The sequence below is a fragment of the Haliotis rufescens genome, unplaced genomic scaffold (assembly GCF_023055435.1).
Source record: "Haliotis rufescens isolate VD_foot unplaced genomic scaffold, xgHalRufe1.0.p SCAF_15, whole genome shotgun sequence".
NCBI classification, from domain to species: domain Eukaryota; kingdom Metazoa; phylum Mollusca; class Gastropoda; order Lepetellida; family Haliotidae; genus Haliotis; species Haliotis rufescens.
In genome coordinates this window covers 452,156-476,758 of record NW_025963835.1, presented here as the reverse complement: position 1 = coordinate 476,758, position 24,603 = coordinate 452,156, and the positions used below count along the sequence as shown (strand labels likewise).

Sequence of the window (24,603 nt, the reverse complement as noted above, 5' to 3'; positions counted from 1 at the left end):
TTTAAAAGTCCTGTTTCAACCTTTGCCGAACTAGGCTGGTTTTATGGAGTTATGCATAGTCCAATCAAAATCGCGTAACGAAATCGAAATCCGGTTTGTAAACTGTCACGCAGATTTCGGTCGAATGCAGGATTTGCAAAGGATGTGCACCGCCAACTCGGGGTCAGCAGATATTTTCTAAATCTTTTCATGTTTTTAATCAAGGTGCTCACGTGATTCGATGCACTTTGCGATGTAAGACCCGTTTTATCACAATATAGATCTTGATTATTGATCACATCGTCTTGAATGGGCGCCGCCATTTTGTTTGAAGTAAATGCAAGTGATTACAAGAGGTCGAATCTGATTGGTCAATAGGAGAGGAGACATAACTCACAATAACCACTGGTGGCGCTACTATCGAGCCCAGAAATTCTAGTCTAGTTCGACAAGGGTGGAAACTGGACTTTCATAGTCAGTTAACTCCTTTGTCTCGGGAAGATGCACAACAATTGTTCACCGAGCACATGGTGTCATCACTGATTTTGAATGATCAATTCATATAAATGTCACTGCTATTTTGCCCTTTACGCACAATTGAATTTATTTCGGCAGATAATCGAGACTGATTATTCTCTGTCATTGGCGTTTTGTATTTAGATGATCTACTCCAAACTAGTTACCCTATACCTATATAGATAATTTCATGCAGAGCACTGATATAATGCACAAACGCACTTTGGCACCACGGATCAAAAGTCATGATGTCACTGAGTTCCCCCAAACAGAAAAAATATCACCACGGTCGATTTTTTACAACACTGAGAGCACTTTGAATTTTCGGCTGCACCGCCTCAAGAGATGCTGATCCCAAGGGGGGTGCTTAGCGGGAGGAACTGCTTGTCCTTCTGCTGCTTCTTGGGTCGGGCCACATCGCGGCGGGTGTTAACGTACGATTTTACATCGGAGAAGTCAATGAACTGAACTTTAGCCACTTGTACCGGAGGAGAACCGTTTGAGCGAGTTACCTCCCCTTTCAGCGTGACCCTGCCGGGAGTTTTGGTAGATGGGAGTCTTTGGCTGGAGCTACCGCATGACGGGTACCTGTTTATTGACCGACTAGGGCGGTTGGGGTCACCTAGAAAGGGGGCATTGTGGATGAACGTGTCTCCTTTAAAAAGAAACACCGCTTGGCTCATCGGCAAGGTTTGGTTGCTCGGCAGGACCTTCTTTGGTAGGAAAACAGAGCTTGATCTGTCTGCACACACAGAAGCAACCCTTTCCCCTCCAACGATCGTCACCGAGCGACGGAAGGACGGCATTGGCGGAAGTTCAATGTTTACCGACGGGATGGTGGACCGACACGTGATGACCCGCGGATTGGCTGATTTCAGATCTGATCGGCTCATCGTCATACGACCTCCAGTTCTTGGAAGAGACGTCTTGGCCCGAGGTTCACTGACGGTCATTTCCGGTGTGCTTTGGCCCGGGTCTGAAGAACTGGAGTCCAGGAGTTTGGGATTTCGTGCCCATTGGTTGTAGTACTCGTGGGTGACAGGGGTGATCCCCAGAAGCACCTTGTCTCTGCAGATTGAACGGGGTGGGGATTTGGTCATGGCTGGCAGGTGTTCTGGGACCACACAGCGAGGAAGCAGTATCAGTGGTTGGGGAGCATCCTCCTCCACGATGGTGCCATTTTGGAAAGATTCGTTGTCCCGCAAATATGCTGCTTGTCTGAAACCAAACAAATAAGTTAAATTCAAATAAATGATGACGTCTAAAGCAACACTTTTTTTATTCATGATTGGGGCGGTCGGGTAGCCTAGTGGTTAAAGCGTTCGCTCGCCAAGCCGAAGACCCGGGGTCGATTCCCAACATGGGTACAATGTGTGAAGCCCATTTCTGGTGTCCCCCGCCGTGATATTGCTGGAATATTGCTAAAAGCGGCGTAAAACCATACTCACTCACTCACTCACTTAATCATTATTGATTATTACTGCAATACTAATGCGAGGGGACACAATGAATGGGATTCTTTCTTAAATTTCCAGGTACCTACTACTTGTCCTAAAATGGGGATCAGATGGTCGCAACCTTTGCCCTCCCAATCCCCATTTTTTGATAAGCAGCAACAACTGGGATTTTCTCTAACCCAGTACCCCTACGGGCAATCCGGAAGTAAGCATGTCCAAGATTAACACTGAACGTGCCTTTCCGTGCGTCTTTCACTTGAATTAAAAACGATGTTATATCGTAGTTGTTCATATGTCCCGGACATCCCGAATGAGGGTATTTTTGAGGGTATCATTGACATCAAGCGTATATACATACATAATTCATTCGTTATTTAATTCTCTTCATTTAATCGTTGGAATATCGTGCCATTATTTTTTACTGGAACATGTGTGAGTAAGTTTGGTTTGACGCCGTCTTCAACAATATTTCAGTTGTATCACGGCGTGTCTGCTTTGCGTGGGAGGAAAGCCCGAAGTAGTGTAGGTTCTTTTACACTTTGGTGGAACCCATGAGCATGGGTATAGTACCCAGTCAAGGCGCTGTGGCTGTAGGTTCGAATCCCACATTCGTCCTGATTATGTTTGTGTGTGTCGGCACCATTACTCGAGCTCGTCTAAAACCTGCCCCAGTTTCGGCTTTCCATCACATCAAGCTGACACGCTGTCATATAACTGAAGCGGCGTTAAACCCAACTCACTCACTCGAAGGCTTTACTAATGAAACATGACGCGTGGCATTGCAAACTAGTAATTGAAACTTTTTTATTAACACTAATCGTAAATTAGCAGGATTAGCAGATAACGGAAATTACGGGACAACACCTAAAGCGTTTTTTAAATTAGTTGAAAAACACTCAATGACTTTCTAACAGGGGCGGTCGGGTAGCCTAGTGGTTTAAGCGTTCGCTCGTCACGCCTAAGACCCGGGTTCGATTCCCGTGATATTGCTGGAATATTGCTAAAAGCGGCGTAAAACCATACTCACTCACTCACTTTCTAACATTTTCGACGTTGTATATGCCATCCAATACATATCCAATACAATCCAATATATACCAACTTCGAAACAGACCAACATTCACAAGTATAGGATGCAAGTCATTCTCAAGCAGGACAGGCAATCAAGCGTCTAAAAATAAGCTATTACGGTAGACTTAAGGACGATTCCGACCTACAAATTATTAATTTAGCATAGTATATTGATAGAAGCAGACGGACCTATAAATGTATTACCGTTATCTACACGCCTAAGACGCAGTAGTATTTGAAGATCAAGCCATCTTGTGGATAACGGTCCATGGCGGACAAGCGCTGTCGGTATTCCACGTCAGTTATTGTTGTTAGATTTAACTGTACGGTCTATTTTCACTGTGAGTCCTACTTTTAAACAATCCAGGGCCTTCTTAACAGTGTATGCATACATATTGTTTTGATATACACCGCGGATGGTTTACTTAAAGGACATTTTATTTTGCTGTGCTTGCTAAGCCATTAAAGTACTTTAGTGGCTACTCAAATTTCATTGAGAATCTTAATAATTTATTAACGCAGTCGCCGAGAGGCACTTAGTGTAGAGTTACCCTCTGTTCTACATAGTATGTGTGTACTTCGGGAACGGTTCAAAAGTTCAGTGCAGGATAAAAAAATCCAAATATTTTGTAAAGCGAATCCTATTTCACAAAGTTTCATAAATATGGCGGTAAGTCAGAGCTTACTCGTTTGTTGAGTTTATACCTGTGATTGAGACGCCGTTGAGTAACATTTGACGATTAGAGCTGATATTGAAATGGACTTGTACCACCCCCTTCTCAGTTCTATCAGCCTATACTCATCCCTTTCACGGCTCTAGTAGCCTATACTCGCCCCTTCTCAGCTCTAGCAGCGTATACTCGCCCCCTTCTCAGCTCTAGCAGCCTATACTCATCCCTTTCACGGCTCTAGTAGCCTATACTCGCCCCCTTCTCAGTTCTATCAGCCTATACTCATCCCTTTCACAGCTCTATCAGCCTATACTCACCCCCTTCACAGCTCCAGCAGCCTATACTCATTCCCTTCCCAGCTCTAGCAGCCTATACGTGTCCCCTTCTCAGCTCCAGCAGCCTATACTCATTCCCTTCTCAGCTCTAGCAGCCTATACTCGTCCCATTCTCAGCTCTATCAGTCTTTTCTCGTCCCATTCTCAGCTCTATCAGTCTTTTCTCGTCCCCTTCTCAGCTCTATCAGTCTTTTCTCGTCCCCTTCTCAGCTCTATCAGCCTATACTCATCCCTTTCACAGCTCTATCAGCCTATACTCACCCCCTTCACAGCTCCAGCAGCCTATACTCATTCCCTTCTCAGCTCTAGCAGCCTATACTCGTCCCATTCTCAGCTCTATTAGCCTATACTCGTCCCCTTCTCAGCTCTGTCAGTCTTTTCTCGTCCCCTTCACAGCTCCATCAGTCTTTTCTCGTCCCCTTCTCAGCTCTATCAGTCTTTTCTCGTCCCCTTCACAGTTCTATCAGCCTATACTCATCCCTTCACAGCTCTATCAGCCTATACTCACCCCCTTCACAGCTCTAACAGCCTTTACACATCCCCTTCACAGTTCTATTAGCCTATACTCGTCCCTTCACAGCTCTATTAGCCTATACTCGTCCCATTCACAGCTCTATTAGCCTATACTCGTCCCCTTCTCAGCTCTAACAGCCTTTACACATCCCCTTCACAGTTCTATTAGCCTATTCTCGTCCAATTCTCAGCTCTATTAGCCTATACTCGTCCCCTTCTCAGCTCTAACAGCCTTTACACATCCCCTTCACAGTTCTATTAGCCTATACTCGTCCCATTCACAGCTCTATCATCCTATACTCACCCTTTCCCAGCTCTATCAGCCTATACTCACCCTTTCCCAGCTCTATCAGCCTATACTCACCCTTTCCCAGCTCTAGCAGCCTATACTCACCCTTTCCCAGCTCTAGCAGCCTATACTCGTCCCATTCTTAGATTTGAGGGTCCCTTAATGCGTGAGGGTATCCTTGTAGAATTATTGTTAGTTAACCATCTGATAAGTTTATTCCATGGGCTATATGATAGTCAACAACCCACCCGTAAGGAATTAAGATTTATTTTCCAACATTGAACTTTTGAACTGGTCCTTGAGAATGCTGGCATTGTCCCCCTAATGCACTTGACGCCTTCCTGTGTTTTCTAACAACAAACTGACGCAATATTTACACGAACATAAAAATGAACATACCGGTAATTTATTTTGATATTGAAAATGACTTGCAATTTTGAGTTGCAACACGTTACTCTACAAGATAGAGTAGATTGTGGCCACCTTAAAAGTAACTAATCAATCAAATTATTTCGGTTATACTGTCTCAGGCCCACGTACAATCGATAACAAATATAATTTTAACATGCGACAGCATATCAAATTAGTTACAGCTATGAAGTTCGGAGACTGACAGTGTCTTTTGAAAATATCCAAGCCACTAAACCTTTTAAAAAATATGTCAAATGGATTCCCATTGTCCGTTCTTGGGGAAATGATTTTAAATAGGTTTTTTTAAAGAATAAAGCTAAATATATTAATATTACTTGAAATTCCGTGATTCTTAAAATCATTTGTATTGTGGAAATAGTTATTACTGCATGAATTATGCAAAGAAGCAAAATCAAGACAACTAAACTGAACAGTATTAGTATCCATGTCTCTGTGGTGAAAATATTCTATATACATGTGAATATTTCATCATCATTAATAGTCAATAAGACGGTACTAGACTCGAGTTTCAGTTGCCATGACAACGCGATGTTATTGAATGTAGTTAATTATATAGCCAAGGTATATGGTTACTAGGGCGGTGTCTGGGTGTCTTCTGAAATTGACTTCTGAAATATCTAAACGAAATTATTTCTACTTGATATAAATGGATGAGCGAGTTATCAACATCATAACCAGTAAGTGGGTTATTGTTAGGAAGAATATACCCTGTCTTGTGTTTATTCAAAGATTGAATTAAACCAAATTGAAAGTCACCAGATCATTGATAAATGTGGCATTCACGAGCTGATCATACTTTTCTCTCAGACACAATTAATACAACTAACAAAATTATAACTGACAATGTGAATGTTTAATTTGACATATTGAACAGTCGTCACATATTGAACTAAAGTCATAATTAATAAATAAACATATTTCTCCTCACAAAAAAATCAAGACAAGGATAAAACAATCATTTCTCGATTCCGTGTTTCCAACTGTTACGAATACATTTGAATTATGAGTCTTCATTGATATAATAAGTTGTTTTTCAGATTGAAATAATATTTTCAATTATTATTTTCAAAAAAGAATTAAGGACACACCTTCAAATAACCAGAGACCATATAATAGAATATAATCAATTATATGGTCTCTGATATAACTACACAATGTATAGAGTTTACATACCTCAGTTCAGATGGTAATTGACGACTAAATCTAATCAGAGAATACAGCCGTCTGTCTCTCTCCTCTCTCTGGGTTTCTGTTTCTAACGAGAACACAATATTTTCCCCTATATCTGTTTTCGAACCTGGCAACGTGCCCCGCTATTTGTCCGTGTTTAGCTGTTTGGTATCCCAGCTAACTATGGAATACGAGATTCTGCTTTCGGTGATCAGTATCAATTATTCACACGAGTCAAGAGATCTTGTGCATCCCGTTGGGTGGATAGCCGATTCAATTTCACTTGGAACTGGTTTCGGTTTAACGATCCGGTTTCGTCGCCATCTTTATTTTTCATCTTCACAGGCCGTGAATAATTGATAGGTGGTGATAACATGCTCGTGTTTCTCAGTTTGTCAATTAGAGAAGCAATCATTCAACTATGAATAGTTTTACTTCTTATTTCAGATGAATACGTTAAATTACTGTCATTCTTTCACTTCATTATATAAAGACACGTCTTTGATTAGCTCTATATTCATTTGTATTTGTCACACATTTAATAATTTATTTAATATATTTTTTATTGATATGTATTTAAAAATATAACAAGGTCTACAACAAAGGTGCGAAAACATGACGCATAGCGATTATCAGGTCTTTTTGTTTCATGATTATCAGCTCATTTCGTTTCACGCAGGATTTACTTTTGAAACTTTCAAGATGGTTCACAATGTGTTGCCTGTCTCTAAAAAAAGTAGGAAACGTTTTTTTGCTTTTTAAATTACCGACATAGAAGAGAATAGGTGTGGGTGGGTGTTCATCCTTGATCATCCAGAGTCACGTGATTATACCCCCATTCTATTATGATAATTACCTATTCGCTACCATAGCATCGTTTTAAATCCGATTCCAGTAGCACGACGCGCCCAATAATAGCCGTCGACTCAAGTTACCGGAACCAAAGACGTACATGTATATACCTAGTATGTATATCTATATACAATACACCCTATGGGCGAGAGAAATCCCTTGCAAAATTACTAGTAAGAGAGGGGGAGGATAGACATCTATGAACAAAGTCATAGTATCATAGTAGAACGGTGATTATCGAGGATGCATGTCATTAGAATCTGGACCTACTTGCACAGAGCGATCTTAGAGCTAAGACTATTGTAAGCTTATGTTATAGTATGGGAATTACGATCATCTTAGCGTTAATGTCGGTTTGTGAAAGTGGGCCCTGGTCTTTAACTGAGCTCAAACCCACAATATTAATGTTCGACCTTTATGGATGTCGTTGGTGAAACAATGGCATCAGCAAGTCATCAGTTGAAGGAGCGAGTGAGTTTGGTATAACCCCGCTTTGAATAGTATTCCAGTTATAGTATTTCAGGCGTGTCAGCTTGATGTTGGATGAAAGTGATGCAAGTCTCACATGTTTACCACTAAGTGAATTCCACAAGCATATGGTGCTCGTACCTAAGTGAGTGAGTGTTTGTTTGTTTGTTTGTTTGTTTGAATGTTTGTTTGTTTGTGTGTTGTTTAACGCCGCACTCAGCACTATTCCAGCTATATGACGACGGTCTGTAAATAATCAAGTCTGGACCAGACAATCCAGTGATTGATATCATGAGCATCAATCCACGCAATTGGGATCGATGACATGCATCAAACAAGTCAGCGAGCCTGACCACCCGATCCCGTTAGTCGCCTCTTACGACAAGCATAGTCGCTTTTACGGCAAGCATGGTTTGCTGAAGACCTTCACGGATCTTCACGGGTCGGGTGAGTGGATTTAAGACCACTTTTAACAGTATTCCAGGTATATCATGGCTTTCAGATTAATTGTAGGAGGAAAGCCCGAAGTGATGCATGTTTCAGTGAGTGAGTGAGTTTGCTTTTAACATTATTCCAGTTATACCTCGGCGTGTCAGCTTAATGTTGGAGGAAAGCCCGAAGTGATTCAGGCCTCAGACGTTTACCACTTCAGTGAAACCCACGAGCACGGGTGTGGTGCTGACAAACCTAGAAACATAATCGGGGCGAACCGGGATTCGAACCCACAATCATAGGTTTCTGGGATGCATGTTTCAGATGTTTACCACAATGGTGAATCGGGTAGTCAGGCTCGCTGCATGTCATCGTATCCCAATTGCGTAGATCGATGCTCATGATGTCATCACTGGATTGTCTGGTCCAGACTCGATTATTTACAGACCGCCGTCATATAGCGTGAATATTGCTAAGTGTGGCGTTAAACAACAAACAAACAAACACAACGGTGAACCCACGAACACTTTGATGACAAACCTAGAAACATAATCGGGGCGAACCGGGATTCGAACCCACGATCATAGGTTTCTTGCGTGCCTAAAAGGCGCAACTCTGCACAGGGAATTGGGGCGACTGAGACGACTGGGCTACCTGTGTCCCCTGCAGATAACCAAGAATCATAAACAGGGTGAATTTGGGATTCGAACCCACTGTCAGGGAACCTTATGGATTCTTCCAAAATAACCATTCCGTGTAAAAGTATAACTTTTCACAGAGGAATTAAACACAACTGACTCACCCATTCGCTTATGCATAATCATAAGGATACATTTACTGTTCAAAGGTTTTACTACTTTGATCAGCCAATGATCACGGCTGGAACTGGAAAAAAAAGAAAAAAAAAAAGAAACTCTAACAAAGCGTTTTGAATTTCAAAAGTTCAAAAATATCCCCCAAACGAGCGCCACTAAAAACTAATAACCACAAACTACAAACCGAAATATGTTCTCATGTAATTTGGTTCGTTGATTATTCCCGTCCGGATCACGTCTAAAATAGTGAAGCAATCAGGTGGATCTTTTATCTGACAAGCCTTAATCCGAAAATGATCAAAACTAATCATTTTGTACCCAGTAGTCCATCTATAAATTAAGTAAACGGAAATGCTGAGCCGGGGTCGCGGCGTGGATAGTGCACACAAGTCAATGAGCGACGTTGCGTGATGGGCCGCCGTCGTGGCCAAGGAACTGAAGTAACCTGTGAAATTCGGGTCATGGATTAACGGTTCGTGTTTGTTTACTGCCGACTCGAAGGTAAAGACATACACGTGGTGGACGTCAAATAATTAACCTTGCCAATCCGGATATTTGTCCGGTTTAATAATATTCCGTGTGTTTACTGCTGAAGGCAATGTGGCGGTGAAACTTCCTTCACAGAAGAACCTTGTGAATCCGGACATATCGTCCGGTATGACGAAGTTTTGTATGCTTATTGATGACGAATCGTTAGTTTGATTACTGCCGACTGGAAGGTAAAGACATACACGTGGTGGACGTCAAATAATTAACCTTGCCAATCCGGATATTTGTCCGGTTTAACAATATTCCGTGTGTTTACTGCTGAAGGCAATGTGGCGGTGAAACTTCCTTCACAGAAGAACCTTGTGAATCCGGACATATCGTCCGGTATGACGAAGTTTTGTATGCTTATTGATGACGAATCGTTAGTTTGATTACTGCCGACTGGAAGGTAAAGACATACACGTGATGGACGTCAAATAATATATACCTTGCCAATCCGGATATTTGTCCGGTTTAACAATATTCCGTGTGTTTACTGCTGAAGGCAATGTGGCGGTGAAACTTCCTTCACAGAAGAACCTTGTGAATCCGGACATATCGTCCGGTATGACGAAGTTTTGTATGCTTATTGATGACGACGGTACAAACATTATTATTTTTTAGAGAACCATTAATTAAGAACCTCGTTCTTCCAGACGACAACGCTGTCCGATTTAACGGGGTTTCGCTGTGACCTTACAAGAATAATTATTATCAAATACAAATTAAATTTGCAATATGTCCCATGTGAAGCCCATTACTGAGTGAGTGAGTGAGTGAGTGAGTTGGGTTTAACGCCGCATTTAACATTATTCCAGTTATATGACGGCGTGTCAGCTTAATGTGGGAGGAAAGCCCGACGTGATGCAGGTCTCAGACGTTTACCACTTTGGTGAACCCACGAGCACGGGTATGGTGCTGACAAACCTAGAAACATAATTGGGGCGAACCTGGATTCGAACCCACAATCATTCTGGCGTGTCCAAGGGACGCAACTCTGCAGAACGAATCGTGGCGCTTTACACGACTGGGCCACCCGTGCCCCCGAAGCCCAATACAGAATGGTGTCCATCCCCGTGCTCGTGGGTTCACTGAAGTGGTAAACGCCTTAGACCTGCATCACTTCGGGCTTCCCTCCAACATTAGGCTGACACGCTGTGATATAACTGGAATACTGTTAAAAGTGGCGTTAAACCCAACTCACTCATTCACTGAATGGTGTCCACCCGCCTTGGTATTGCTAGAATATTGCATACAGGCATAAAACCTAACTCACTCACCCACTCACTCAAATGTTAATGACGGGTACGGAAACGACCAGAAAACAATGACACAATGTCATTGACAACGACTTGTATTTACTAATAACTTGAAAACTAATAGAAAATTGCAGAAACTCATTATCAAGATTGGGTATTTTGCCATATTCACCTTCAGGATCTCAACGAAATCAATATGCGACGTCTGATTTGACTGATTTCTTGAAAACGGGTTGCAAATTCCAGAGTGAGTGAGTGAGTGAGTGAGTGAGTGAGTGAGTTGGTTTAACGCCGCTTTGAACAGTATTCCAGTTATATCATGGTTTTCAGATTAATGTGGGAGGAAAGCCCGAAGTGATGCATGTTTCACTTGGGCGAAACAACAACTGTGAGTGAGTGAGTGAGTGAGTGAGTGAGTTGGGTTTAACGCCGCTTTTAACAGTATTCCAGTTATATCACGGCGTGTCAGCTTGATTTGGGAGGAAAGCCTCAAGTGATGCAGGTCTCAGACGTTCACCACTTTGGTGAAACCCACGAGCACGGGTATGGTGCTGACAGACCTAGAAACATAATCGGGGCGAACCGGGATTCGAGCCCACGATCATAGGTTTCTGGCGTGCACAAGGGACACAACTCTGCACAACGAATTGCGGCGCCTCGGACGACTGGGCCGCCCGTGCCCCCAGCAAATTCCAGAAATACGGTATCGAGACTGAGGACGTGGCTGGGTTGACCTATGTGTTCTCAACAAATTCAAAATCAATATGCGAGTTTATCGTGGGAAACGACCTTCAGTGTCCTTGGCTCTGACGTCTTGCTGGCATATGTCAGAGATGAATAATTAATTCGACAATTTCATTTCTAGCTTTCAAGGACTGTGAAACAAATCACGTGTAATAACTATCTACATCGCGATATGATACTGCACGCATGCGCAACCACAGTTTAACTCCGTCTTATTGACATTGAATTCAGCTCATGTAATTTGAAAAAATCAAATGAAAAACAAAATCATGAGTAATCTCGACCAGGGCATATACAACAGAAGAAAAACATTCGCCCTTTCCAAGCCAGTGTAAGCACGGTAAATCCTGACACGTGAAGATTCTGGGTAGAATAGGTCTTCAGCAACCCATGCTTGCCGTAAAAGGCGACTATGCTTGTCGTAAGAGGCGACTAACGGGATCGGGTGGTCAGGCTCGCTGACTTGGTTGATGGATGTCATCGATCCCAATTGCATGTATCGATGTTCATGATGTCAATCACTGGATTGTCTGGTCCAGATTCGATTATTTACCGACCGCCGTCATATAGCTAGAATATTGCTGAGTCCGGCGTTAAACAACAAACAAACAAACAAACAAACAGTTAATTCTATCTGTCCTATTTACCCGTTGAGTACCCAGTGCAAAGAGAGTATTGGATGCAGACGATGTTGTGCGGGAATAAGGGAGCAATCAGGATTTTAATATGTGTGTGTGTGTGTATTGGCGGTGGTGAATAAAATGAGTAGTTTGTTGGCGGTGGTGAATAAAATGAGTAGTTTGTTGACGGTGGTGAATAAAATGAGTAGTTTGTTGACGGTGGTGAATAAAATGAGTAGTTTGTTGACGGTGGTGAATAAAATGAGTAGTTTGTTGACGGTGGTGAATAAAATGAGCAGTATGTTGACGGTGGTGAATAAAATGAGTAGTTTGTTGGCGGTGGTGAATAAAATGAGCAGTTTGTTGACGGTGGTGAATAAAATGAGTAGTTTGTTGACGGTGGTGAATAAAATGAGCAGTTTGTTGACGGTGGTGAATAAAATGAGTAGTTTGTTGACGGTGGTGAATAAAATGAGTAGTTTGTTGACGGTGGTGAATAAAATGAGTAGTTTGTTGACGGTGGTGAATAAAATGAGCAGTATGTTGACGGTGGTGAATAAAATGAGTAGTTTGTTGGCGGTGGTGAATAAAATGAGCAGTTTGTTGACGGTGGTGAATAAAATGAGTAGTTTGTTGACGGTGGTGAATAAAATGAGCAGTTTGTTGACGGTGGTGAATAAAATGAGTAGTTTGTTGGCGGTGGTGAATAAAAGGAGTAGTTTGTTGGCGGGCGTGAATAAAATGAGTAGTTTGTGAATAACATGAATAGTTTGCTTTAATAAATAAACAAACGTCAAAATGTTTGTGTTAATAGTTAAAGCGAATAGATTGTTTGATGGTGCTCAGTACATGTTATATATAGTTTGTTGGATAAATAGATTGTTCTCATAGTTTTTATTCTCTCTAATGTTTTGGCTTAGCTTGCAAACAATCGCCAGCAGCTAGAGGGATGGTGTGAATCCCGCTGGTGTAGATGCAGGTAACAGAGGTACCGTGGGCCCCTTATGCAGAGCCCCAGATAACGTTTTGAGCAATTGAGATTTTACTCGAAGGTTTCTATTTTAATTGGGTTATTACATTTTTCATTGGGTAACAAATATTTTTTTCCTGTTCATTACTCTATTGGGTTTTTCGCAAAATGAGTAAGCATTTTGAGATTTAAAAAAAATGAAATAATGTTTTAGATGTATATAACGGTCCTATATATAGGCTTGACTCGGAAATTGTGTTTCGGAAATTAGCTCCGTTCTACGCATGCTGAAAATACTTCATTGGGTATTTACGCGTTTTCCATTCAATGCATGTGTTTCTGTACGCAAGGTACTTGAAAGTAATTGAGTTTTAAATAGTTTTGGGGGTATTTTACGCAAATACGCTGCCTATCTGTATCCCTGCCCTTGGTCTCCTGAAGTAACGTGGTCTACTGTTGGTTGCTTGTGATCTATGGCCTGAGTTTTATATTGTGTCGTACTGTTGATATTCTTTTTAAACTCGTTTTTTAATACAAATCAGTGATGTTACTAGTTATTTTACTGCCTTTTAATGACGGATTTCTAGAAAATATAAATTCATTACTTTATCTAGTCACATTATGGCTGAAATATTGCCGATGGGACCTTAAAATGTAAGTCACTATTCCAAAATGTTACAAGACAAACTATTCATTTGCCCATTTGCCAAGCAGAGACAAATATCCTCCCTCCATATATAAAATAAAATGACTACGGCTTCACGTTTGTTTTAATTAAAAATGCATACAGATCTACTAATTAATTTAACCTGGTCTGACTACAAGGAAATGTTTTTATATCATAATTTACTATGGTTGATCACTGCTTGCAGCGCGAACAAAATACTATTAATGTTATATTTGTTTGTCGAGTCGTTCCGTGTTCTACAATGCAATCAGATTCTCAATGGCACATCAAGAGCAACTATCCCACAGTGTGCAAATTAACTTGGAATAGCATCGTTAACATTTCCGTCAGGGCAAAAAATGGCCCCAGTCAAGAATAGTTAACACAAGATTTCTATGCCGCTAAGCAGAAAGCATCGCTTGCTGTACCCCTTATCTTAACAATGGTCGATTTCCCTCGCATGTGATTAATACCTGAGTAATTAATGTCTATTTCGTGTGTATTTCCGTGATAGATTGCGAGAAGGTCTTGTTCGTTTCATGTTTATTGCCAGATAGATGACGCTTAAACATCATCCGTCACAACGTAGGTCAGCGAGAAGACCACTGCAATGCTTGAGTGGGTTGGCAGAAATAGATCGTCATCGATTGCCATTAAACATTGACCAATCATTAATACCAAATTTCAGAGCCTATTTCCGGGCTAATAGAACGGCCATAGACCCCCAACGGTGATTAATGAAACAAGGTAGGTGGTTTGATGGCGTCGGTGTCACGTTGGCTGTGACGTTTTTAAAACCGTGGGTTTTCGTGTAGCGCGTGTTGTTCATGACGTTGCTTCAAATAGAGCTTGTATGTGAAGGAAATGTTTAGATTGGGTCGACTTTAGGTGTTGTTCACAGTCTGTGTTAGTGTGTTTCGGTTACGGAGCCATTCCGCAAGTCTACGTCTGGACAGTGGTTGATGGAACGCAATAAAAAAAACAAGCACCCAGTCCTTATAACAGTACTTCTTGACAGATCTGCATTTTTTCCATTTCGCCATATCAATTTGCAGGCGGTTTATAGTTTAAGTAAAAAATAACGTCTGTAATCCTAAAATATTAACTCTAACAATAAGCATCATCGGTAAAACATGATGAGTGAGTGAGTATGGTTTTACGCCGCTTTTAGCAATATTCCAGCAATATCATGGCGGGGGACACCAGAAATGGGCCTCACACATTGTACCCATGTCGGGAATCGAACCCGGGTTTTCGGCGTGACGAGCTAGGCTACCCGACCGCCCCTAAAACATGATGAAATACCAGTAGGTTCGTTCCAGTAAAACAACTGCTAGGGCGTTTGGGGTAGCCTAGTGGTTAAGCATTCGCTCGTCACACCGAAGACCCGGGTTCGATTCCCGACATGGGTACAGTGTGTGAAGCCCATTTCTGGTGTTACCCGCCGTGATATTGCTGGAATATTGCTAAAAGCGGCGTAAACTTCACTAACTCACTCACTCACTAACATATATGGATACCCAGAACAGCATACTGAACGAGGCCTCCCAGTCCTTGCTTACGGTAGTAGTAGTAGTAGTAGTAGTAGTAGTAGTAGTAGTAGTAGTACTGGGTAAATAGTACTTTAGTTTGCACCTATTCGTGGGTATGGGGAAATGGGACAGAGGAAGGCATTAATACACAGTGGATCCTGGAGCAGGGCTAAGAACCACTACTCTAACAGGAAATTGTGGCCACGTCGTGAGCGTAGATTGAATGTATTTTTACGGCGTTGTTAGCACTATCCCAGCCATATCACGACGGGGGAAACCAGAAAGGGTTTCATACAGTGCAACCACGCGGGGAATCGAACCCGGTGACTAGCGAACATTTAACCACGAGGTTTCTCCACCGTTTACCACGGTTGGTTGTTGTTGTTGTTGGTTTGTTGTTTAACGCCGCACTCAGCACTATTCCAGCTATATGACGGCGGTCTGTAAATAATCCGGTCTGGACCAGGCAATCCAGTGATTGATATCATGAGCATCGACCCATGCAATTGGGATCGATGACATGCATCAACCAAGTCAGCGACCCTGACCATGCACCCGATCCCGTTAGTCGCCTCTTACGACAAGCATAGTCGCCTTTTACGACAAGCATGGGTTGCTGAAGACCTATTCTACCCCGGAATCTTCACGGGCCGCGGTACCCTGAACCACGTGTATCCTGTTGCGCCAGCATACACATGACGGTATATGTATTACCAAGTTACATTGTATCATGTTCTGTGCACGCAATGTTCTTATCAGTACTGTAAGCAAATCGGCAAACAAATACCTGTATAGGGTGTTGATATTGAGATTGCGTTAGCGCATTATAAACGGTCCTAGTTTGTTTCGCCACTTGTTCCGTTCGCCGTGAGGTTAAGACTCAGTTTATTTGCCCTGCTTATTTAAACCGATCGTGTATTGAATGTTTTGTTTGAACATGGCTACGGTTACCAAGAGGTTCTTGAACCTTTAGCAGCAGTGTAATATGTTTAATTGGTATACAACAAATATCGCTACCATTGGAGTTATATTTATTTCATTTACTGCTAAACATAAAGATTTCTACGTATTTTTCATTGTTTATATGCTACATATTAATGCGGATTAGTTCAGTTAAATAAATCAGAAAAATAAAAATAAAATTAAGTGGGATTTTTTCTGTGAGAAAAGTCCCCTGCCGTGATATTGCCGAAATATTGCTAAAAGCGGCGTAAAACCATACTCACTCTGAGAGAATAATTGTTATACCCCTCCCAACTCTATGAACTGAAGTGGAATGGGGATTTACGTCGCGTTCAAGACTATTGCACTCATATATTGTGTTGTGCTTGTACGTGTGGGTGTGTGGCTACTTGTACCAGATACCATGCGACAGTTTAACATAGATACCCCAAGTCAGACACAGTATAATGCCGATCAGTCCTTGTTTGAGCCCCTTAATGCTGGCCACCAGGCAGGGAAACAAGAAGTATCTTTTATACTTTTTAGCGAGACGCGCCCAGGGGATCTGGATCTCCGGTTAGACGCTCCATCCACTAGACTATGGAGGCGGTCTATATTGTATATACAATTGTATTTGAATATGAGTGAGTGAATGTTGTTTTACGCCAAAGTAATCACTATCACAGTTATACCAAGGCATGCAGCCTTTATAAATAACCAAGTCAACCCCAACAATCGAATACTTCATTGATTGCCAGTGAGTAGAGTTTGTTTACGATGCAGTCATTGAGTATATCACGACGACCCCCGGTGTTCGTGTCTGGGCCAGACAAATTAGTGGTTAACAGAATGAACAACTCTCCTCGGCATATGAGTGAGTGAGTGAGTGAGTGAGTGGGTGGGTGGGTGAGTGAGTGAGTGAGTGAGTGAGTGAGTGAGTGAGTGAGTGAGAGGGTGGGTGGGTGGGTGAGTGAGCGAGCGAGTGAGCGAGCGAGTGAGTATGCTTTTACGCAGCTTTAAGCAATATTCCAGCCATATCACGGCGGGGGACACCAGAAATGGACTTCACATATGTGGAGAATCGAATCCGGGCCTTCTGCCTGACAAGCGAAGGCTTTAGCCACTAGGGGTATGAATACAGCCAAGAAAACAGTGTATTGAACCACCCTTTCCCCACTTTAGCCAACACTCTAATCGCACTTGGGCGAAACAACAACTGTAAGTGAGTGAGTTGGGTTTAACGCCGCTTTTAACAGTATTCCAGTTATATCACGGCGTGTCAGCTTGATGTGGGAGGAAAGCCCGAAGTGATGCAGGTCTCAGACGTTTACCACTTCGGTGAAACCCACGAGCACGGGTATGGTGCTGACAAACCTAGAAACATAATTGGGGCGAACCGGGATTCGAACCCACAATCATAGGTTTCTGGCGTGCACAAGGGACACAACTCTGCACAGCGAATCGCAGCGCCTTAGACGACTGGGCCACCCGTGCCCCCACAACTGTAAGTGAGTATATATAGCATATTAAGCCGCTGTTCCACCAGTGAGACGTCGGGGGACACTGGAGACGGTAATCACAGATTGTTCCCATGTGGAGACTCGAACTCGGGACATTTTACGAGTGAATGCTTTAACCAATTCTGCCTACATGCCCTCTTCCAACATATAATATTAATATGTACGTACACTGTTCCGAGACATGTATGGTTATATAAGCAGTTGTTACTGCATTTTATTGTGTACAGATTAAAATAAAAAATGCAGCAAAGAGGGTTTGGGTGATCCTGGCACAGTCAGGCCGGTTAGGCTCATCATCAGCCCAAGGCCCCCTTTACGCGCAGCCCAGACAGCGAATGGGACTTCTCCCAGGAAGCGCTGCCTCGTCAAACACACGAAGAACTTTTCGGAGAATGTGAAGACTCCCTAACACTGCAGCCTTCTGCATTACCCAGATTGTCAGAAGGGCTGTATTCCTGTATTCCTGGTATTCCCGGGTACTCTCTCAATGCCAGTCAACAGATTGGGAAGTACCAAACCTAAGGCACCGAGAACAATGGGGAGTCGGACAACTTGGTACTTGGGATGCAAGCGTGACATTTCGAAAGCGAGGTCGGCATATTAGCCATGTTTTTCCCGAATCTTGTCAATCACATCAGTGTCAAAAGGGACAGAAAATTCAATAATAGTCATTCATTGGATTTATCAAAAAGGACAAAATAAGGTTTGTTGGCCTGGGTACGTCTGAGGCTGTATACGGGCCCACTCCAAAGACTTATTATTATTAGTAGTAGTAGTAGTAGTAGTAGTAGTAGTAGTAGTAGTAGTAGTAGTAGTTTCATCATCATTATTATTATAAACAAACCGTTGAAGGTACTGCTACTTACCGCATGTCATCTGGTGACTCCGTCCACCAGTTTGTCAATATCATCCTGTCACTCATCTTCAAGCCGTAGACGTCAAACCCCAGGCACGATCCTCGTGCTTTTCATGATGAACGTGGCATCGGTTGACACATCCCGGATGGTTTCTATGGAAACGCCAGGTGTCTATCCGAAGATCATTGCATATTTCACGCTTAAGGATATAGGTGTCAGGAAACTGTGGTCACGTGGTGTATGACGACCATTTGTTAATTTCATGGCCCCAGTTCATTTTATGAGACGTGTCAGTGTATATACACTGTTATTGACACCTGCTCAAACATACCACATGATAATTGTAGTAGTAATATTCATATTTGTCCGGATTGGAATTCGGAATGTTCTTAACACGCATAATATATCACATTTGTCAAAACAGACAATTGAAAAACTCCTTGTGTTGATCCAAGTGCAGTATCCAAATGTGAAAATCAAACTTTGACCTTCAAATCTTCAAGATTGATAATGTTCGCTCATCGTTTGTATTCCTTGTCCGATGTCTCAATGTCATAAACCACGGTGCGCATATGCCCCAACATAAACCTGTCATGAGAATTTAAACCAGCAGCGACCATCCGTGAACGTTGCTATTAACAAATATCACCACGCCCAGACAACTCGATCGCTGTTCCGAACTTTCCCAGAGAGCTTTTAAAAATGTTCGGCGATATTAGCCCCAACTGTCAAAGGTAAGCACTGTTCACGCTTCGTAAGACGAGAGACAGACACCCATTGTCGATACTCAACATTGATTCAATCATGTTCCAGTTGGTCCTTGTCACGAAAACACTAGTTCAACTTGACGTCTGCTCTTTCGCGCCAATGACCCGTGGCGGAAGGTAGACCTTGAAAAGTGCCTAACCCTTGGACGACGTTGAACAGAAGTGGATGATAATTGCGCAGTATCGACACGGCCATTTCAAAGAACCACTTGTCTTGCCTGCTGTTTGAAGGTCCTCGATGATCGTGTTATTAAAATGTCGGCCATATTGTCAACATGGCGATTACAGACCCGGCCATGATGTCGTGAATCAACACTTTCTCGGCTGGCTGGCTGGCTATCGGTATTGGAAATCAACAACCGAATGCCCTTATATCAATTTATTGTCGATGTGATAAAGGATTAATGTCTATAATAGTCGAACTGTTACCGGCGTCCATGTCTGATTGATCTGGGGGATTTCGGGAGCAGCATTGCTATGGTAAAAACACGAAAAAGCCAACTGACGTTTAAAAGGTCACTGATAAGAACGCCAATTACAGATTTGTATTACGTCGACGCACAGCGGGAGAGCTGGTTGTGTATATTGCTGCACTGAAAACGATTTGGGAGTATGACAGGGGTCGAGCGGAAAATAAGTTTCACAATAAATTATACACAAAGACGAGTCTGCTCATATCAGGCCTTTAAATGACCGCCTCCGTGGTCTAGTGGTAGAGCGTCCGCCCGGAGAGCGGAAGGTCCAGGGTTCGATCCCGGGCCGCGTCATACAAAAAGACGTTAAAAGATTGTACTTGTTGTTACCCTGTCTGGCGCTCGGCATTAAGGGGCTAAAACAAGGACTGGTCGGCTCGGAGTCAGTATACTGTGTCTGAGTGGGGTATTCATGTTAAACTGCGGCATGGTATCTCAGTGAGCTAGCACTATAAATCGGCATCAGTCCGGACTAGTACAAGCAGCCACACACACACATACACGTGCATGCACGTCGCTATATAAGTGCAATAATCTTGGACGCGACGTTAAACCCAATTTCACCTCACCTCACTTCACCTTTAAATATTTAAAGTGAGTTTTATTGCATAGTCAGAAATCCTTCTAAATGGGGAGGGGACACGGGTGGCCCAGTCGTCTAAGGCGCTGCAATTCGCTGCCCAGAGTTGCGTCCCTTGGGCACTCAAGAAACCTATGATTGTTGGTTCGAATCCCGGTTCGCCCCGATTATGTTTCTAGGTTTGTCAGCACCATACCCGTGCTCGTGGGTTTCACCGAAGTGGTAAACGCCCGAGACCTGCATCACTTCGGGGTTTCCTCCCACATAAAGCTGACACGCCGCGATATAACTGGAATACTTTTAATAGCGGCGTTAAACCCAACTCACTCAACCTAAATTGGGAGGGGCAGTTGTGGCCCAGTCCTCTAAGGCGCTGCAATTGCAGAGTTGCGTCCCTTTGGCATGCCTAAAATCAACGATCGCAAGTTTGAATCCGAGATTGGCCCTGATTATATTTCCAGGTTTGTCAGCACCATGCCCCTTCATTTCTTTCCGTGTACATTCTCCGGGCTTCACACAGCCGAATAGCGTTCCCTACGAGCGAGATATACTAGTATACCCGTATATCGCTGTCCAGAGCTTTCCGGAGAAACTGCGTTTACACAAAACAGTGACGCGCGTCAATAAATGAGGCTGTTGTGCCGCGTTAAATTACAATTTTTTAAACCTTTGCAATCTTTGCAATAGTCGCATGTAAAAAAGATGTTTTCCTAAAAACACGCAATTACCTATGCCTAAAAATATAATTTCGTATCAGGTCTCGTACCTTAAACCGACTGGCGCCATGTGATTTAGCTGCTGTTAAAAGGGGCCGGTGGGTGGGCCTAGTGGTTGAAGCGTTTGTTCGTCTCGCCGAAAATACGGGTTCGATTCCCAACAATGTCTGAAGCCCATTTCTGGTGTCCCCGGCTGTGATATTGCTGGCATATTGCTACAAGCGGCGTAAAAACATATTCACTCACTCACTACTCTTCAAAACAGACGATAATGCTTACTTTACCTCCCGCTGTTCTCGCTTATTAAGCCAACAATGGCCTTATCTGGCTTTCTTTGTAGCAGAAAGTGTATGTACATAAGTAGTCATTGTGTTATAATTGCTGGTTTCGCTGATCACAGTGTGGGATAGTGTCCTGAGCCCTGTGTGGTATGACGGCGGTACTGACATGACATGGTAGGTCCGATTGCAACACTGTGACTCATCTCTCGTGAAATCCTATACACTGTGACTGTATATACTCAAAACTCTTTGAAGTTTGTTTGTTTTTTAACGCCGCACTCAGCAATATTCCAGCTATATGACGGCGGTCTGTAAATAATCGAGTCTGGACCAGACATCCACTGACTGACATCATGAGCATCGATCCACGCAATTGGGATCGATGACATGCATCAACCAAGTCACCGAGCCTGACCACCCGATCCCGTTAGTCGCCTCTTACGACAAGCAAAGTCGCCTTTTACGGCAAGCATGGGTTGCTCCTTTGAAATAAACTGCCAGGCAAAAGAAAGTATACACTTGTAAACTGGATTTGACAAAACAATAACAAACGTTATGAAAAGGTTACTAGGCTCAAAACAGTCGCCTAAACACTGCAAACGTAAGGTCCAAAACAAAACTATGATAACAAACATTTCTTTCTCCCAGCAGTACATGTGAACGTTGTGTAACGCCACAGTCAGCAACAACGCAGCTATATCACAACGACAAACCAGTGACTGAAATCATGAACAACGCCCCACGCCGTCGTCTACGATGACACATCAAAAGGTCACGGAACCCGTGAACATCCGGGTGAGAATTTGTCTTCAGCAACCAATGCTTGTCGTAAGAAGCGGGATCGGAAGGTCTGAATCACTGACTGATGCATGCCATCGTATCCCAATTCCGTAGAGCGCTGCTCATGATGTCAATCACTGGATTGTCTGCCCTCATATAGTCGGAATATTGCTGAATGCGGCGTAAACAACAAACAAGGTCACGGAGCATGATCGTCCACTTCTCTTCAACCGGCTCTCACTGCAGGCTGGGTCTCCGGAATGTCCAATAGTTTTCAAATTTTGCGCGTCATATGAAGCATATTCTGTTATCCATAAAATAAAATGCTTGACAACTGACATTGTATTAAAGAACCGAGTTCAATGTCGGGCAGGGCGTGGTTTTTTTTTATATTTTTGTTGGGGAAAACATAAAAAGCGTTCCCCCGCCCCACTTTTGTTTTGTGTAAAAAATTAAAATCCTCACTTTTTAGAAAAATGTGCCTTATCAATATGACTAGGGCTAAAATGAGGTCTTAAGTCAGTCGATTACATAAAATTAGTCGTATATATGTAGCAGGGCGTGGAGTCATCCCACAGATCACATCCTTATACCTTGTCAGCTTGCTGACGGGGTTAACCTCTTTGGTCATGTGGACAAGGCGTCCGACCTCGGATCAGAAGGTCCGTGGTTCGAATCCCATCACGGGACTCGGAACTTTTATGGCCGCTTCATATATTCATTAACAGTCCATGAATTAATGTGTCATTAATATCCGAGGTGAGAAAATATATAAATGGTTCAGTTTTCGACAAAAATAAAGGTTGACATTCTTTAATGAAAACGATAAAAACATTTTACCTTCGTGTCCTAAACGGAAAGCAAATTCTAAGAAACCACTAATCAGTCAGAAAAGATCGATATCTATTATTCACAATTCACGTGGAGATGTGATTTCAAACAACAAACAGAAGGGGTCTTGAAATTGTTGAGTTTGTCATTTGTTACCAAACATTGATGATCTTCTCGATACAAATGTAATCCTTCACAGGTCGTATACTGTATTATCAGCTCATGTGGGGTACATATACTCTACCCCAAGCGTAACCTATTATCATAGATTGTTGGATAATCGATAGGAGACATTAGCTCGGCTGATTCAAGATAACAGTACATGCAGCCTATCGCCATGTACTCCAAGTGGGATAGGGGGCAGTTCAAAAGTTAAACATAATATTATTATTTTTAAAACACCACACCACACCACACACCCAAAAGCAGTAATAGAATTTATGTATTAAATTAACACAATACGATTCAATCCTGAAAATCTGAGCATTCTCAAAGATGCGAATCCTTTTTAAATGATTTGTGTTGCAGAGCTTGCAACCATGTCAAGTTGACTGCTTTTTCACACAACTCGTTTTTCACCTACGCTCGAGATGCCGTTAATCAGAGCGCAATTATGACGATTAAGCAGGGTTTTATATTGACCTTGAACTGTAAATCCTCTAATGGCTGATTTTGTCGGTTGGAAAACTTGCAAAACTATAACCAACCCAGCTTGAGGAATAAAGGTTTTATCCGACATCAAAACGTTTGAGCTGCTCCCTATCTACAGAAACACGAGAGCGGTGGCAGTTAATGGTCTCCATTGCAGATCAACTGTATCATAACACACGGCACTCAAGCCACACGATGTCATCGATAAGACCAAGCAGTGCGTATTCCCTATACAGTCGATTGAGAGAGTTGAGTTTTACGCCGTTTTGAACAGTATTCCAGTTATATCACGGCATGTCAGCTTTACGTGGAAGTGAGAGAGTTGATTTTCAGCCGTTTTGAACAGTATTCCAGTTATGTCATACAGGCGTCCAGATGTTCGACAGATTTGGCGTGTCGGAGCCACATGACCATGGGTTCGAATCCCAGATTCACCCTGAGTTCGTTTCTTGGTTTGCACACCATGCCCGTGCACGTGGGTTTCACTGAAATTTTCGGCGCCTAAGATCTGAACCTGCACTAAGCTGTTAAACGGGCATACTGTCTACTGTTAGACTTAACTCACTTACTCATTCAAATGATAATTACACCATTGATTTTCAGCCGTTTTGAACAGTATTCCAGTTATATCACGGTGTGTCAGCTCTACGTGGAAGTGAATGATTTGATTTTCAGCCGTTTTGAACAGTATTCCAGTTATATCACGGCATGTCAGCTCTACGTGGAAGTGAATGATTTGATTTTCAGCCGTTTTGAACAGTATTCCAGTTATATCACGGCGTGTCAGCTCTACGTGGAAGTGAGTGAGTTGACTTTCAGCCGTTTTGAACAGTATTCCAGGTATATCACGGCCTGTGGGAGGAAAGTCCGAAGTGAAGCAGGTGA

General features: G+C 42.7%; 1 protein-coding gene across 3 annotated transcripts; it reads right to left on the bottom strand.

Annotated features, from left to right (window-relative positions):
* Nucleotides 1-501: 501 nt before the first annotated feature.
* Nucleotides 502-19,762, bottom strand: LOC124142134. Of its 3 annotated transcripts, none has more exons than XM_046510417.2 (2): nucleotides 18,649-19,762; nucleotides 502-1,713 (listed from the first exon to the last, which is right to left on the bottom strand). In XM_046510417.2, the coding sequence occupies exons 1-2, from the start codon at nucleotides 18,702-18,704 to the stop codon at nucleotides 834-836; spliced, it is 936 nt and encodes a 311-aa protein (XP_046366373.2). In that variant the 5' UTR covers nucleotides 18,705-19,762; the 3' UTR covers nucleotides 502-833. The 3 variants fall into 3 exon arrangements, with proteins under 3 accessions (XP_046366373.2, XP_048251857.1, XP_048251858.1); XM_048395900.1 differs by lacking the exon at nucleotides 18,649-19,762 and adding an exon at nucleotides 6,437-6,583; XM_048395901.1 differs by lacking the exon at nucleotides 18,649-19,762 and adding an exon at nucleotides 3,228-3,311.
* Between the last annotated feature and the right edge of the window lie 4,841 nt (nucleotides 19,763-24,603).

Excerpts from the sequence above, each read along its gene's own strand:
- LOC124142134 (XM_046510417.2), bottom strand. The coding sequence starts at position 18,704 with ATGAGTGACAGGATGATATTGACAAACTGGTGGACGGAGTCACCAGAT. Across the intron at positions 1,714-18,648 it reads GAGTCACCAGATGACATGCG|ACAAGCAGCATATTTGCGGG; the intron begins GTAAGTAGCAGT and ends GTTTGGTTTCAG.